Source organism: Mesoplodon densirostris, chromosome 5 (assembly GCF_025265405.1).
Source record: "Mesoplodon densirostris isolate mMesDen1 chromosome 5, mMesDen1 primary haplotype, whole genome shotgun sequence".
NCBI classification, from domain to species: domain Eukaryota; kingdom Metazoa; phylum Chordata; class Mammalia; order Artiodactyla; family Ziphiidae; genus Mesoplodon; species Mesoplodon densirostris.
Genome location: NC_082665.1, coordinates 138,128,302 through 138,145,167, shown reverse-complemented (window position 1 = coordinate 138,145,167; position 16,866 = coordinate 138,128,302). Strand labels below are relative to the sequence as shown.

General features: G+C 43.9%; 2 protein-coding genes across 2 annotated transcripts in view; one reads left to right on the top strand and one right to left on the bottom strand.

Moving 5' to 3' along the window:
* The window catches only part of RNF13 (ring finger protein 13), a 214,792-nt gene that overhangs the window by 10,580 nt on the left and 187,346 nt on the right, over nt 1-16,866 (top strand). The gene's annotated exons all lie outside the window — the stretch shown is intronic.
* The window catches only part of ANKUB1 (ankyrin repeat and ubiquitin domain containing 1), a 40,024-nt gene that overhangs the window by 3,542 nt on the left and 19,616 nt on the right, over nt 1-16,866 (bottom strand). Inside the window, exons 4-5 of the mRNA XM_060100273.1 lie at nt 10,201-10,315; nt 5,992-6,924 (exon numbers count right to left, since the gene is read on the bottom strand). Coding sequence (XP_059956256.1) covers nt 5,992-6,924; nt 10,201-10,315 — 1,048 coding nt within the window. The remainder of the gene's footprint in view (nt 1-5,991; nt 6,925-10,200; nt 10,316-16,866) is intronic.

The following is a 16,866-nucleotide window of genomic DNA, read 5'->3' as shown; positions in this document are numbered from 1 at the left end:
ATGGAGCCCTGCCTACCTCTCCATGTTTGTCTTGTACCTCTCTTCTCTCCCTTTGCTCTAGCATATCTTCCTATTTCATAACTTCCCCATAAGCTCCAGCCACAAGGCCTTTGCACAAGCTCTTTCCTCTACCTGGAGCACTGCATTCTTCCTTCCCATCCTTCAGATCTCAGCTAGACATTTTCTTAAGGAGGTCAAGGTCTATGTCAGACTTCCATAGAACCTCTCTCTCCAAGTTCCTCTCCTTCATAGCACTTTCCCCAGTTAGGCTGTGTGATGATGCCCATCACACCAACTAAACGGTTTGCTTCACAAAGAGCAGGACTGTATCTGTATTTTCTCTTGACTGTATAGGGTGACCAACTGTCCTGATTTGCCCAGGCCTGAAGGATTTCTCAGGAAACAGAACTTTCAGTGCCTAAACTAGGAAAGTTACCACCATATCTGCAGCTCAATAAATGTTGGTTGAATGAATAACCATTAGTAACCACTAACTGGGCCATCAGCCCAACCACCTAACTGAATCTCAGTGTTTCCTTTCAGCATAGAAGTCCCAGCTTAGGGAGGAAGGAATGGTATAACTATATCCACCTCTCCCTGGCTTCTATGCATTCATTAAACACCTATTTATTGAGCCCTTACTGTATGCCAGGCGCTGTGCTAAAGGTATAAAAGGGAACAGAGGAAACAAGGTTCTTGCTCACCTGAATGGGTCACAGATTCAAGATCCTCAACAGGAGGGCAAGGCCTGGGCATGCAGTATTGGACAAGCTAGGCTGGAAGGCTGAACCCTCAGGTTTCAGTCAGCTCTGTGACTTGTGTAGGCTGAAGGTCCGGCTCATGTCTCCCTTTGCTGTTCTTGTGGGCTCTCTCATCAAAGCAGAACTGAGGAGATGATGTGATGCAACTGCTTTCCTAAACCCAGTGCTCAGGAGTGCACAAGAACGGTGCCCTGCTCGATGCCTGTGCTTTCCTAGGGCTCACATGCTCATGTCTGCAAAATGGCAGGCTTGCCAGTAAAGGGAGGTCAGCAGAGACTTAGCCCCTGCTTCCACTGTACCCCAGTACCTTATGAAGGGGGCGGGGTTGGGGGAGAGACAGGGAGAGGGAGAGGGTACTTTATATATCCCTGAGGAATCAAAGAGAGAAAATGCCTGCCCCATGCCCATTGCAAGGTAAACTTGGAAAGTACAGGGCAGGCCTTTTTCTACAAGGGCCAGCAGCTGGACGGTACCAAACTGTTCTTGGGGCAGGGGTACTTTCTTCTCAGGGAAGTTTCTTCTCAGGGAAGGGTGACTTGTATAACCCAGCAGCACACAGACTGACCCTGAGAGACTTTGTCGGGTCCTCTTCTTCACTCCTTCACTACAGCTCCCTCTGAGCCTTGGCCCCTCCTAGCTGTAGATACGTAATTCACTCAAAAGTGGCCTCTCATACTGTATACATGGGTATAATTTGCTACAACCTTTCAGGAAGTTAACTTAGTATGTATATGTCCTTTGAATAAGCAAGTTCACGTCAATGAAAGTGTCCTATAGAAATACTTCCATAAATGATTAAGTATTACACATAAAAGGATATATGGCACCGCTGTTATCATGGTGAAAAATGGAAACGACTTGAATGTAAATCAAGAGAGGACTGGTTAAATAACTTATTACACATGGACGCAGTGGAATACTAGGCAGCCATTAAAAAGGACAAGGTAGTTCCTTCTCCCTAGCATAGAAAGATTTGACAGTTATGTCTAAGAGATATATATTTGGGAACATAAATGCAGTAAAATCCCTTTTAGGATGAAAAGGGCATGCACATATACATATCTCACATACATATATTGAGATACATGGAAAAGTTCTAGGAGGCTACAAATAGTAATAATGATGCCTTCTGGGGAGACGGATGGGATTCATGAGAGGGGAGAGGAGTGGGGCTGGAGGATGGATGGAGACTTTCATGTTTACATTATACATTCCCATGTTGTTCGGATGCTTCCCAGAAAGCACATATTACTGTATTTTCTAATTAAAATTCTTTTTTAAAAAATATTTATTTATTTATTTGGTTGCATGGGGTCTTAGTTGTGACAGGTGGGCTCCTTAGTTGCAGCACCTGGGCTCCTTAGTTGTGGCAGGTGGGCTCCTTACTTGTGGCTCACCTGCTCCTTAGTTGTGGCTTGCAGGCTCCTTAGTTGTGGCATGTGAACTCTTAGTTGTGGCATGCATGTGGGATCTAGATCCCCAACCACGGATCGAACCTGGGCACCCTGCATTGAGAGTGTGGTGTCTCATCCACTACGCCACCAGGGAAGTCCCTTAAAATTCTTTTTTTAAGGGAAAATATTACATTGCCCAGCTTTCTGCTCTGCACCAACACTGCCTTCAGGCCAAACAGACTTCTTCTCCGCCTCCTCATTTGTTTTCATCTCCCCTCAGACTCTCCTTTGCTCCTACAATCCCCAACAAATAGAGCGCTTATCAAAAGGAGTTTGGGGAGGAGTTACTCCTGTATCAAGAGTGGGGCTTAGGGGCATGACCAGGCCAAGAAGTTTTATTCCCTGTATTCACCTTCCAAGGCTGAAGCAAACACCCTCATCAACCACAGTGGTTTAAACTTGTGGCAAGTGTCGCCTGCCCCATCCTTGGTACTTTTTAATCAAAGCGAAACAAAACAACACAGAGAGCTCTACTTTTAGCAGGAGCATGGGAGCCCATCAGAGTCACCACTGGGGACTGTCACCTATTCTCAGTGCACTCAGGACACTGAACCTTCTGGACCAGTCCTCCATATTTGAATCTTTACTAAGCTGGACTTCCAAGTTGCATCAACCTCACTGGAATCAGACAATAAGCAGTAAGGAAGACAGTTTTCTAGACACACCTTGTAAATATTCTTTGATCTGTATAAAGCTGACACCATCTTCTGGGGAATGAGACTCCATCTGGCCTGAGTTACTATCATCTCCACACCAGCCACATGCACCAACCCAGACCCACATTAGCACTGGATCTGAGCTAACTGCAGCAGTACTCTCTTTGCGTCAACCCTCACAGGTATATTTTCGTGAATCTAAAGGTGGAGTTCCAGCAAGTGCTCTCACGTGACACCAGATGAGATGTCTGGGGTCCTGGTTTGGGAGGTCACCCTTCCCACACAATCAGCAGCATCGATGAATCCACCCTGACCCAATTCCCCCAGGTTAGCACCAGGAAGGATTAGTTAGCTTCTTCCCCATCTCCTGGCTATGATACTACCTTGATGATGGTGGACCCAACCTTCAAGATAGCACATGTCCACTCCTCACGTTTTGGCACAAGAGTTGTACTGGTCCTTTACTGCTTAAGTGCTCAGACCACCTAGCTGCCTGGCTTGACTGGTGACTTCAGGTGGACATGGGTGCTTTCATGACTCCTTTGAGGGGACAATGAGCCAGGTCAGAAAGAGCCCTGCAGGCGCATGAGGCGTGCAGGTCCCCCCATCCCTCCACAGCCCACCAGCAGAGGGATGTGGGACAGATCCTGGGATAGATGCAGTGGAAAGGGGAGAAAACAGATGGGAAGGCAGTAGAGAATACAAATAGAGGGAAGAGAAGAGCACTGGGAAAAGAGAAACAATATAGTTGGAAAGATTTGCTAGGAGTAACTTTGCCAGAGGAAGTGAACAATCAGACTGACCACCCCTCCTCCTATGAGCAGACCCGTGCCCCCTGCAGTGGAAGCATGGAATCCTAACCACTGGACCGCCAGAGAATTCCCTGCACTAACCTCTTTGTTGAATGAAATGTTTTCCCCAGCAAGTCCCTTCTCAACCTTGAAACTGCTTCCCCTTGATAACTCCAATCCTTATGAAGTGTACCTGCAAAAACAGTACACTAACTAGTGTAACCTCTTGGGAAAACTATGTGGAAGTGTTTGCTAAAGCTAACTCTATGACCTAGCAATTCCATTTCTAGTTATAGAGTCAAGTGAAATGAATGCAAATGTCCACCAAACTTATATACAAGAATAATTGTAGAGTGTTATTCAAAATAGCCCCAAATTAGTTACAACTCAAATGCCCCTCAATAGGAGAGTGGATAGAGATGTGGAATACTACATAGAAATGGAGTGCTATACAGAAATAAGAAGAATCAATACATGCAAAAACATGAGTGAATCTCATAGACAATTTGTGGCACAAAAAAGCCAGACATGAAAGATACATAACATATGGTGCCCTTTATATGAAAGTCAAGAAGGGGCAAAACTCATCTCATTGATAGAGATCAGAATAATGGTTATATCTGGGAGGGGTCATTGACTGGCAAGGAGCATGAAGGAACTTTTTTGGGGTGCTAGAAATATTTTGCAATTGATCTGAGTGGTTGTTACATGCATGTATGCAAATATAAAAATTCAGGGACTTCCCTAGTGGTGCAGTGGTTAAGACTCCGCGCTCCCAATGCAGGTGGCCCAGGTTCGATCCCAGGTCCGGGAACTAGATCTCACATGTGTGCTGCAACTAAGAGTTTGCATGTCACAACTAAGGAGCCCACGTGCCCAACTACGGAGCTGGCGAGCCACAACTAAGGAGGCTGCGAACCACAACTACAGAGTCAGCCTGCACAACTAAGACCTGACGCAACTAAATAAATAAAAAATAAATAAATAAATAAATAAAATTTAAAAAGTCATACATGTGAGATTAGTGCTTCTTATGCATTTAACTCTATATATCACAACTCAGTTCCTCCCCAAGAAAGCACCGCACACAATAGACACTGGCAGCCTTTCACCCAAAACCACATACATGGCCACCTTAACCACAGATACTTTTGCACATTCCCATTCTGCCTAGCACTGCACTGGGCCATAATAAGCATTTTTTTGGATGTTTAAAAAATAAAATCATTTTTAATGTGCATCTTTTGATAAAACTGATCAGTATTTCCTTATGTTTACAGGGTGATTTTAAGATGGATTATATAATTTTTTCAATTAATAATTTTCTGGTCTTTTTCTATAATTTTAGATTATCTTTTTATACATTCTAGTCAGAGATATCTCACAAATTACAAAGATTGAAGCTGTTAAGCAGTTTCTTCATCTTTTCTCAACCTCATCATGCTGTAAGCTGAAGTTTGCGTTTTATAGCTCACCACTATGGCAATTATTCTTACCACTAGGTGGCAACACCTAGCTGAAATAAAGTAGATCTGAAATAAAGAGCAATACAGAAAGGCAACTAAAACAATCTAGCCTTATTTTTTCTTTCCTTCTCATTATATCGAGTAAGGGGTAAAACCGTTCATAAATCTGTATTTTCACTGTAATACTGGCACCCAATAATACCTCATAAGTATTTATCTTGAGATGTAATCAGAGTGTGTTTTCAGTGAAATCTGATGACCAATATATAAAATTTTATTTTATGAAATGAATATGCCCAAAAAGTCCACTTCCAACACACTTATGTCTTTAAATGTGATAATAGATTACTTTTTAAACTTACCTTAAATATTAATATCAATTCTATCACCCTATCCAATACAGCTCTCCCCCGGCCTGTATTTCTTGTCTATAAGTCAACTGAAGTCTTTATGATTCAGTTTGTCATTAAATTATTCTTTTCTTTCCTTCTACTTTCATTACCATCCAGGCTTCCATGACACTTTTGATGTCTCCCAGATTTCAAGTTTCCCCCTTATCCCTTTAATTATAATTAACAATTTCTTTTACTTAAAAAAAAAACAAAAAAACAAGGGACCTTGTTAATTGATACAACTCCTTTCTTCCTGAAAATTTGACAAGTAGACTACTACATGGATTGGCCAATAAAATCAGTTCATTTTGTCCTAGAACAAGGCTAGGTCCTTGAAGCTGGGTACTGATGCACAGGAAAAACCTGTTTTATACTACATGGCATGGTAATGTAATGGCTTCATAGACCATTCCTCCCCTAGACCTGCCCTATTAAAGGTTTATCCTTGTTTGTTTGAAGAGAAAACCTTACCTGGCCACAGCTAAGTAGTAGATGGCATTCTCCCTTGGAGTCCTTCCACTGTGCTCTGAGAAAGATGCAAAGGAGGATCCGAGTAAAGAGTTGGCACTGGGTGTTGCATAGTAAAAAGATGGGTGTGAATAGCTCACTCTTGAAACTGGAGGGAGGGGAACTTGGGGGAGATACGTATTTTTTATGAGCTTTTCTTTTTTCCTAGCTGTGGCAGTAATTTTTTCCCGATTTTGTTGTTTTTGTAATTCAAAGAATGCATTTGCATCTACCAGCGGAGGAAATTTGAGTGTTTGTTCTCTTGTGTCCTGCTGTGAAATTGCCAAAGGATTGACACATTTCCTGCTTACAGTTTGCTCCCTGAGAGGCGGTAGTTTGCCCACAGTGCCTTGTGAGTCCTTGTTCTCAGCCTTATGCCAGCTCTTGGAGGTCATTTTGGGTTTGGTGAAACCATCCACCATCACAATGTCTCCAACTTTTGCTCCAAAGACCCTTGCTCCGCAAAGCTGGCTTTTATTAAGGTTGTGACTCTGAGCTCTGAGTACCCATTGTTTTATTTTAATATAAATCCTCATGGGGACTGAGATTTTCAGAAAAGAAACAGTGGACCACATTTTACTCAGTAAATATAATACGCAGTCTTTATGCTTGTGTTTGAACGCAATGGTAAGGGGAGTTTGTCCCGCTGCGTTTTTGCATTCCAGGCACAGCACGCTGCAGTTGACAAAAGCCTTCAGAATCAACAGTTGGCCCGCTTCTGCGGCTGCATGAATGGGGCATTTAGAGACATCTGCGTGAAGGGCTTCGTGGCACCAAGCTCGGTAGGGGTGCACACCGACCATCTCGTGGGGCCGCACACCCTGCTTCAGGGTCCATTCAGTGAGCTCAGTGTGCCCATAAAAGGCGGCGATGTACAGGGCAACCCTTTTCTGATACCTGAATGAATGAAACAAGCGAGAGTGGGGCTGTTTAGTAAATCAGCAAACAGGCAAAGGCAGTTACACTAAATACCCACAAAACATTCTAGTTAAAATATTCATTTCTTCCTAACTTTTAAAAATATTTTCAGAAGAAGTCTATAGTAATACACAGGTTAAACTGCCCAGGTCCTGCTTATACACATTGTCCTATTGTGTACATATAAATAATTCAGATTGGTTTCCTTGGAGCAGTTTTTTCCTTACGAAAGTCTAATGTTCAAGATAAATATCAAGCTTTATATTCACTGGGAAAGCACAGGAAGGAATTCAGTACATTTTAGAAATTTGAACGCTTTGTAGGTTTGTTTGCTTTGTCTTTTCTAACAGTCCTTATTCTCTGGCTTCTCAAAATCTCCACTGCTGTTCTGATCGGAACCTCTAGGTTGCCCCCCACCAGCATGACCACCAGTGCTACAGTCTCCTAACTGGTCTCCCACCTCCTCTTATCCCCCTACGGGCTTTTCCTCATACAGTGCTTAGCAATCTTTTTATTCCATATGTTGGAGGTGGCCTATGCTCTCTTCCAAACCCTCTAGTAGCTTCCGGCTGTAATTGAAATTCTAACTCTTCATCTTGGCCTCGGGGCACCTGTCGCCTGGACCCTGGCCCAGCTCCTGCCTTACTTCCCACCACTCCCCTCCTCTTTCGCTGCACTATAGCCACACTGGTCTTCCTGCCACCCCTACCCTTCCAAATCCCCATCAGGCACAAATTGAATGATGGGTGAAGACTATTCAGAGAAATAAGAATTAGGGAGGCAAAGCTAGACAGGGTTCCATCAGGTTTTGTCCAGGATTTACCTGGGCAAGGCTCTCTGTGACCCCATGGTAGAGAAGGAGGCCAGCTAGCTGGTATCATCCAAAATCTGCGTATAACTAACTCTCCCGTCTCTGACTGCGTGCTCACCACACCATAGTTTTCAGGTGTATGTGGCATCCCATGTAATTTTCCTGTATAAGAGAGATGGTCTGCCCAGAACATGTGGGTTTCTAGGACCCTCTGACAGATGATAACTAATTAGAGTTAAACATTAATAGGCTGGCATTTTGGTTCACATATCAATTTCGCTTGAAATTCACTAGTGCAGATCAGCAACTCTGAATTTGATTTGGGGAGAAGAGCCCCTCCTGCATGGACTAACTGGCCTTTGCTTTCATCCTCAACACCCATGTTGTGGGAACTGGAGCACTCTTGTTACCAAGACTCGTTGATTCTTCCTCCTAAATGATCTTTTCACAGTCTGTCCTCTTAGCCCCACCTCTGCTGTCATAAGCCTAGCTCAGGCTGCCGGTTTCTTTTGACTGTTTTCCTGTCTCCCTGTCTGCCTCTATTCCCCACATTGCAGTCAGAGCCGATATTCTAAAATGCAGATCTCACCATGGCCTTCAATGTCTTCCCAACATTTAAACGATAAAATCCAAATTCCTTCACATTCCTACAGGGGCCTGCATGAGCTGGCCTCTTCTTATCTTTCCAGCCTCTGGCCACTAGCTTCCTCCTACTCTATAATCTACCACGTGGAACTTCTTTTAGTTCTTTGAATCCATTCTCTTGCCCCCTGGGTCTTTGTACGTGTGGTTCCATCTGTTCTGAAACATTTTTATTCTTCTCCCTACTGTTTACCTGAGTATCAACCCTTCAGGTCCCTTTCTCGGGGTGCTTTACCTGATCCCCTACAGTTGTCCATACTATACATTCCCATATCTTCTTGCACAATGCCCATGTCATAACAATTTTCACACTGAATATTAACAGCGACACCTAACATTTGTATCCTCCTTACCATGGGCCCTCTAAGTTCCTTATAATACTAGCTCATTTAATCTCTAAAGTAGTTTTATGAGATAGGTACTATTATTCTGCCCATTTTATAGAAGAGGAAACTGAGGTACAGGATGACTACTTGCTTAAGTTTACACGACTAAGCACTGAGGGGGTGGGGCTTTGAACCTAGGTAGGTGAGCACTGGAGTTTTTACTCCCAGACATTTTGCAGTTCTGTTTCTCCAGGAATTGGTTACTTGTTTTCCATTTCCCCTACGGGACTATAAATTTGCTAAAGGCAGGGACCATATCTTGTTTATTGCTTTCATAGTACATAGTACATACATTGTTGATTGGGTGGAGGAATAAAAGGAGCTTTTCACTCTGATCATATGCATATCGTATTTATATTCTCTGAGCTCTTAGATTTTATTTAAAGATTAAGTGGAAATAGTTAAGTACATGAGCACTAGAGTTATTAAATTGTGGGGATCTAAAACCCAGTTGTGCCCCTGCTAGCTGTGTGACATTGGGCAGATTTCCTAAGTCAGTTTCCTTATCTGTAAAATAAGATAAAATAGTATTCATCTCATAAAAGTGTTATAAGTATAAAATTAGTTAATAAATATAACACAATGCTACAAAGTACTCAGTAAATATGCACTATTAAAAGTAACAATGCAACAGCTATTTCTTTGGATTCAGAGCAAAGAAAGAAAAGAGAGAATTATAATTATCCCCAAATAGAAATTAATTTTAAATAGTTAAATATTTTATAAAATTGCAAAAGCTGTGTTTCCAATCTGTCACTTCACAGAGCCCTTAGAGCTCCTGCTGAGTGTGTGTGCTTCTGTAAAGTATGACCAAATCACCACAAGGGGGCACTGTTCTAAAATACCACTGAATTAAAACCTAAAGAGTAATGCAATTTATGCACCTGGGAAGCTGCTGGCTGCAGAGATATGTTAAAATGTCCACCTGCTTCTCTGAGCCTACCCTCCTCCACTGCTCCAGCAGCATGTGTTACACTTCATGTATGGCAAAAGTATGAATGTATTAGATGCGATTTGAAAAGTTACATGATAGCTTAGGAAGAGGTAGGCAATGTTTTCAGCCAATCAATAAGCAATTAGTGGTTTTTAGAATAATTGAATCTGAGAGTGGCAAGGCACTTATTCTGATATCCTTTAAAAAGTGCCGATAAAAGTCTAATATCCAAACCAAACTGAAGTCGTGCATTTAGATAGTGTTTCCTGATGAAGGTCTACCTGAATTACAATACATCACCAAAGGCTGTCAGCCCTGGTGGCATCTCTGCTATCTTATTCGAGCAAATATCTCAATAAAAATGTCTCAAGGGAACTCCCTTGGAGCAGCACCCCAGCTAAAGAGTGAATTGCAGACTCAAGTTCCTATGAAAGTTTAGCAAAAATTACTTTAATTAGTTTAGCATTTGCTTTATCTCGTACTTGAGTACTGGTCCTTCATCTGATAAATAGCGTTGGACTTTAAGTTTTTGTCCGAGGAGACAGCCCATCAGAAATTCCTTCCATCCATCCCAGACGTCCAAGTGAAGTGTTGTGCCTGTGGATAAAGAGAGGTGGTGATGGTTCCAGTCCACCCCTGGGGTTTGGTGGTCCAAAAACTTCTAATGATAGCTTTCTCCCAACAGACGTGAGCTAGGTGCCAAATGAAAAGTAACCTTTGAATAAGGAGACAGGGATGCTGAGGGAGAGAGAGAGAGGGGCAGGGGTGCTCTCTTGAGCTTAGGCCTATATTGACTTGGAAAAGCCTTTTAGCTTCTGTGCCCTTTCATTTTCTCATCTGCACAGTGAAAGCATACAATGCTGAACTACTTTCTGCAGCTATCTTAAAACATTTCTGTGGACATCGATTCCATGCTGATCTACACATCACCAGGTAAACAAAAGCTGTTTTGTTGGAAGAGAAACTCAAGAAACGGTGGCAGGACATATGCATTTCTCGGGCCCTTAGCTTACAAGTGGGCTGTGGGTGAAGTTGAATGATCCTTTCATTCCATTCTTCACAAAACAGGAGCCATTCTGTGTTATGAACATAAAAGCGATCTGTTCATTGCTGCTGGAGGATTTATCACTTGCTCCTCAAAAACCTGCCCTCTCCTGGTTTTGTGGCTCCATTCCCTTCGTCCTTCAGGCTGCTGTTTCCCAGGAATCTTTCCTCAGGCTTCTGCTCTTCTAACTCTACACACTCCCTCAGGATAAAACCCAGTCTCCTCCCCGTGTGGCCCACTCTAACCTCTGTCCCTCCAGCCTGCCTCACTCACTCTGTTCTGGCCACTCTGACCTTTCACCTGTCCTTCAGACTCACCAAGGCCACGCCCATCTGAGGACCTAAACACATAATTTCTTTTGCTTCAAAGGGTCTTTATCCAGAGTTCACAGGGCAGTGTCCTTCTTACTCAGCTTTCCCTTCAAGCATCGTGTCCTCACAGAGGACCTTCTTGGCCACCAGGGCTAAAGCAATCTCTGCCACCACCCCCTCCTCCCCTCCAGTACTCTTTGTGCCGTGACCTTATTTTAATTTCTTCATAGCCCCTACTGTCAGTACTTGAAATCATTTTACTTGTTTGGAGACTGTTGTTCACGACCCACTACAAACGACGCTCCTTCAGGACTTGCCACACTGCCTGCCGTTTGCCGAGTGCTCACTACATACTTGTTGGCTGACTGACAGGCAGTCTCAGTGCAGCTGATGGCTTCATTGATCACCCATGGGCCAGTCACTCCTGAGTCCAAATTCCATCCAGGCCTCTGCTCCAGCTCTGGATTGCCCCTGCTGGGGATACCACAATCTAAGGGATCACGCTAGGGCCCCACTCTTCTGAAGGACAACCTTTCACCTTTCATCCCCAACCTGCTTTTCCTCCTGTATTCTGTGTCTCAGTTTGTGTCACCACTATCTTGCTTGCTACCTGAGTTAGAAATCTGGGAGTTGTTCTTCATCCCTTCCTTTCTCTCATGTCCCCAACAGCTGTACAGTCGCTAAGGCCTGACAAATTTATTTCCCAAATGTTGAAGGACTCTTGCTTCTTCACCTCCATCTTAACCAGCGCAGCCCTATTTCAGGCCTAGATAATCTCTCACCTAAAGCTACCTCAAGAAGCTCCCCACAGCCTCCGCCTGTCTTTATTCACGTCTCTGTTCAGATGCCATCTCCTCTTCTGGCCAGCCATCTGCAATAGCCTTTCCCCACCTCATCACATCCCTCTCTATTCCCTTATCCTGCTTTGTTTTACTTCATATTCCTTAATTTTATTTAAAATTCGATATTTTTCTGTTTACGGGATGATGCTTGCCTTCCCCACTGAAATGCAAGCTTCAAGAGGGTGGGGACCTTGCTACCCTTGCTCACAGCTCTATGCTTGCTTTCCCCAACAGTGCCTGGCTCACAGTAGGTGCTCAGTAAATACTTGTTAAATGAGGGGCTTCCCTGGTGGCGCAGTGGTTGAGAGTCCGCCTGCCGATGCAGGGGACATGGGTTCGTGCCCCGGTCCGGGAAGATCCCACATGCCGCGCAGCGGCTGGGCCCGTGAGCCATGGCCGCTGAGCCTGCACGTCCGGAGCCTGTGCTCCGCAACGGGAGAGGCCATAACAGTGAGAGGCCCGCGTACCGCAAAAAAAAAAAAAAAAAAACTTGTTAAATGAAGTTCTAAGCCACTCCTCAAACCTGTTCTGGCCATGTGCTGCCCTCCTAACCCTTAGTAGCCCAGCAGGCTGGCCTGTACTTCTGTGTGTACCCCAGGCTGTTTCTGGATTTGGGGCATCTTCTTTTGCTGTCCCTTCTGTCTGAATTCTTCTGACTCCCCAATCCTCCTACCAATAGTTTATGATGCAATCCTGGCATCACCTCCTCTAGGAAGCCCTCCTTGACTACACCATCCTCTCACCTCCCCAGATAGGGTAAATGACTGCTCAACTGGTTGCAAAGTATACTTTGAAAGTCTTTATTATTGAACATACATTTCTGCTTTGGAATTGCCAGTTGACAAACACTAAAAGAACTCTTTGAGCCCAAGCATTATGTCTCATCCAGTCTATGGGCTCTGTTTTAGTTATGCTCTTGGATTGCAAGGAGACCCTCAAGAAAATGGGGCTTATTATACTGAGACAATGACCACATCTAGCATGCATTAGGAACCAAGACAGCTCTCAAGATGGACCACTGCCCATCTCTCCCATGGGCCCCAGGTTCTCTCACTCTCTCTCATGCCCTTTAGGTCTCTTTGTGTGTCTTCTCCCTTTCTCTACTGACAGGCTGCCCTGCTTATTTACAGCTTCTGTCCTATCACAACTTTGGCACGCGTGCAACATGAGTTTGCCATGACCCAACCTTATTTCATGACACTCTTCATTTTCCAACCCTACTGATAACCAATTTTGTCTCTCTACATTTCCCAATTTGAATTCACAAGACTAATAATTAATAATAATAACAGTAATATTTTGAATATGAATATGAATAGCTCATATTCATTGAGTGCTTACTATATGCTCTAGGTTATTCTAAGTACATAAACAATTTAATAATTTAAAATTCACAACAACCCTAAGTGACGGGTTATATTATTTTCTCCATTTGACAGCTGAGGAAACTGAGGCACTATAAGATGAAGTAACTTCCCCAGCTTCTACATAACCAGTAAATAGTGGAACCAGGAGTTGGACCTGGACAATCTGGCTGCTGGGCCCATGTGCCTGTCCTCTGTGTTATACTTATCTCCAAGCAAGACTCTAATTGTCTCAGCTAGGAGAGGTGGTGTCACTGGACAGCTTATGGATTGGCTGCCTTTGAATCAATATGGTGGCCCCAGAAGTTGCATGCCAAAGCTGTGATGGGACAGTGTGTGACTTGGCTTATCCACACATATCCTCAGGCTCAGACAGGTTCATCATAAATACCTGCAGGTGAGAAGGAAGGAAGGATAACATAACAGCAGTAATCTTAGAGCCACAGAATGCTGAAGATTAAAAGATCCTAAAAGACCAGCCCACTCCATTGTCTCCTTTTCTAGACTAGGAAGCTGAGGCCCATGGGGAATTGCCTGAAGCTACTCAGCAAGCTGGGAGTAGAATTTGGCTTGGAATTTTTGTCTCTAGAATTCTTTCTAATGCTTCCGAAGCCTCCTCTTTTCCGGTGCCTTTCTCTCGCTTTCCTTTCTGCTTCCTGGCTCTTGCCCTTCTTGCACCCACTTCACAGGCAGACACACATCCAAGTATATGTTCTTTCTGCTGATCCCTCCCTTTTTAGACGTCCTACGTTACAACCTGTAATCTTGAAATGGAGCTCTTCTTCCCTTACTCTTGACTCTGGTTTGGGATTTCTTGACCTTGGCCTCGCTGTCCTTTGTGGGTTGATTCCTAGTTGCTGTGCATGTTTACCCACAGAGCCTGATCTGCATTAATGCCATCAAGGCCCTAACCTACCTTAACCCTCACAAGTCTGGCCTCAGCTAGGAGAATTCACTCTTTTGGCTGGAGAGTTATGGAGTTATTCTGTAGAGACCAAGTAGCAGTTCTGCAAATACACTCTAGAAATGCCTAGATAAACATCTTCCAAAATATGGATCATCCATGACATAGTAGATTTAGTTTCTCTAAAGCTTCTTGTTGTACTTAAACTTTCTTGTAAACTATTTGATTTCTGTGAATAGCACTGGAAACAAAAGACTTCAAACAGTGCTCCAAGTGCGTTTATTTCATCTCCTGCCTAAAGTGACTTACTATGTTTTTAGTTTATTATGAAAATCACTCAAAGATAAGTGTTGGAAAGCTTTAGCCTGACACTATACTCCAGCCTCCCTGGTCCTCCACAGCTGAAACCGCATAGCCTCCATTTGAATGACCAGAACAGTCTTAGCCCCACGGAACAGTCTTTTTTTTTTTTAATGCTGATACTTGCTTGAGCCCGCTCCCAAACCAATTAAGTCAGAATGGCTAGGAGTGGGTCTAGGCAACAGTATCTACTTCTTTTTTTTTTTTTTTTTGCTGTACGCGGGCCTCTCACCATTGTGGCCTCTCCTGTTGCGGAGCACAGGCTTCGGACGCACAGGCTCAGCGGCCATGGCTCACGGGCCCAGCCGCTCCGCGGCATGTGGGAAGCCCCCATGGAACAGTCTTAATTTCAGTTGTAGGGGATATGTTAAGAGTCCAGGCCAGCTGCTCAGAAGTTTGGTGGGAAGTTGCTCTTCCTGTTCAGCCTGCTCAGGTGTTGTCCTGTTCTAGTAACTTGCCTTATTTCTCCAGGAATAAGAGACCAAGCCCCCACCTTGTGCATCAGAGCACAAGTCTCAGTATCCTACTCTACCTTTTGGGTTTTATAACTGAGGCCCCATCTCTGTTCTCTGAGCCTGGAACTCAGAGAGTTCCTATTCCGAACCCCAGTCTCTGGGGTTAGATTTCTGTTACATGTTGACAGAGGCTCCTGTGTCAGCAACCAGGTTGTCTCATTTCCCACCTTTTATGTCATTCGTTCATTGATTCATTCACTACCTTGATGCCCTGATGCTATGGTTCACCTCCCGGGTCCCTGCTGGATCTCCCTGGATCACCCTCTGCCTTCCTCCATCTTACCAATTGCTAATGCAGACTGACCTGCCTCTTCCAGGACCCCCACCAGAAGGACCTATTTAAGGCTAACCTCCTTTTGCTAGATGTCTACGGGTGGGGTCTTCCTGGCCCATCTGCACTTGCCTAGGTGGTTGCCTAGCCTCAGGGTCTCAACTCTCCCTAGCTCAACCTGTCCACTACTGATGAGCCCTGAAAACTAGAGAATACTCTGTGATTTAAATTCTTATCAGTTAGGGCACGTCCAACAAGCCTTGTATTTTATGTGAACAAATGTTACAGGTGTTATAACTATCAATTGCAGTTTTTTGCAATAAAGCAGTCTTAATTTCTCAAAGATCAAAGGTAACAATGGATGGTTTTTCTCTTAATGCTCAACTTTTGAATATCCAGAGAATTTCTAAGTGAGTTAACCAGCACCATTTATTGGATAATCCTTCCATTCCAATTGATTTGTAATGCCTCCTTTGTCACACATTAAATTCCTTCATAAGCTTAGGCATTCTGCTAGAAAATAGAAACTTATTTTTTAAATGCTATGTTGGGCTTCCCTGGTGGCGCAGTGGTTGAGAGTCTGCCTGCCGATGCAGGGGACACGGGTTCATGCGGCGGTCTGGGAGGATCCCACATGCAGCAGAGTGGCTAGGCCCGTGAGCCATGGCCGCTGAGCCTGTGCGTCTGGAGCCTGTGCTCCGCAACGGGAGAGGCCACAACAGTGAGAGGTCCGCGTACCACAAAAAAAAAAAAAAAAAAAAAAAAGCTATGTTGTTCCAGAAAATACAACTAAAATCTATAAGTGAAATGAAAGTAAAATAAATGAGAATTAAGCTTCAAGGCCTCTTTCTATATGAACTTTCTAATTCTTTATTCTTAATTTTTTAAAGTGGACTCCCCGAATTGTATATATTTACAGAACCTGGATTCACCCACTCTCTACTTACAAATCCACCTACCATGACCAAGCTGTGCAGGAAAGCAGGTGCAAGCAACAGTGCCTATTCTAGGGAATCGTCTCCAACCTCTCCTGCTGTGGTCCCTATATCCCAAGTTTCTGGATTCCTCATGCATACTCTGGGATCAATATCTGCCTATCTGATTTGGACTTTTTCTTTCTGAATGTGGAAACCATTTCTCTGGTTTGGGTTTCCCTTAGTGGGAATCAAAGCAAGGTATTGATCAGTACTTAAAGAACATCAATAAAAATAGGTATCAGTAAAGACACGCTGGGTTGGCAGTTTAAGTTGTTGGAAAGAACCCAATCCTGAGTGGAGGATGACTAATTATTACCAGTATGACCTTGACCAAGTCACTTAACTTCTCTGAGCCTCAGTTTTCTCATTTATAAAAGGAACTAAAATGGCACAGTAGGTCTCTAAGGGGCCTGAGGGCTGGTGGGGGACCCTGGAGCCCGCCTAGATTTCAGGGTCTGAGCTGACAGGACCCTTCTCCTGGAATAGTCTCTCAGATGTGATGTTCTCAGTCTGGCCATGAATACATGCCATGAGGCATTCACAGTGAAAAGTACCAATG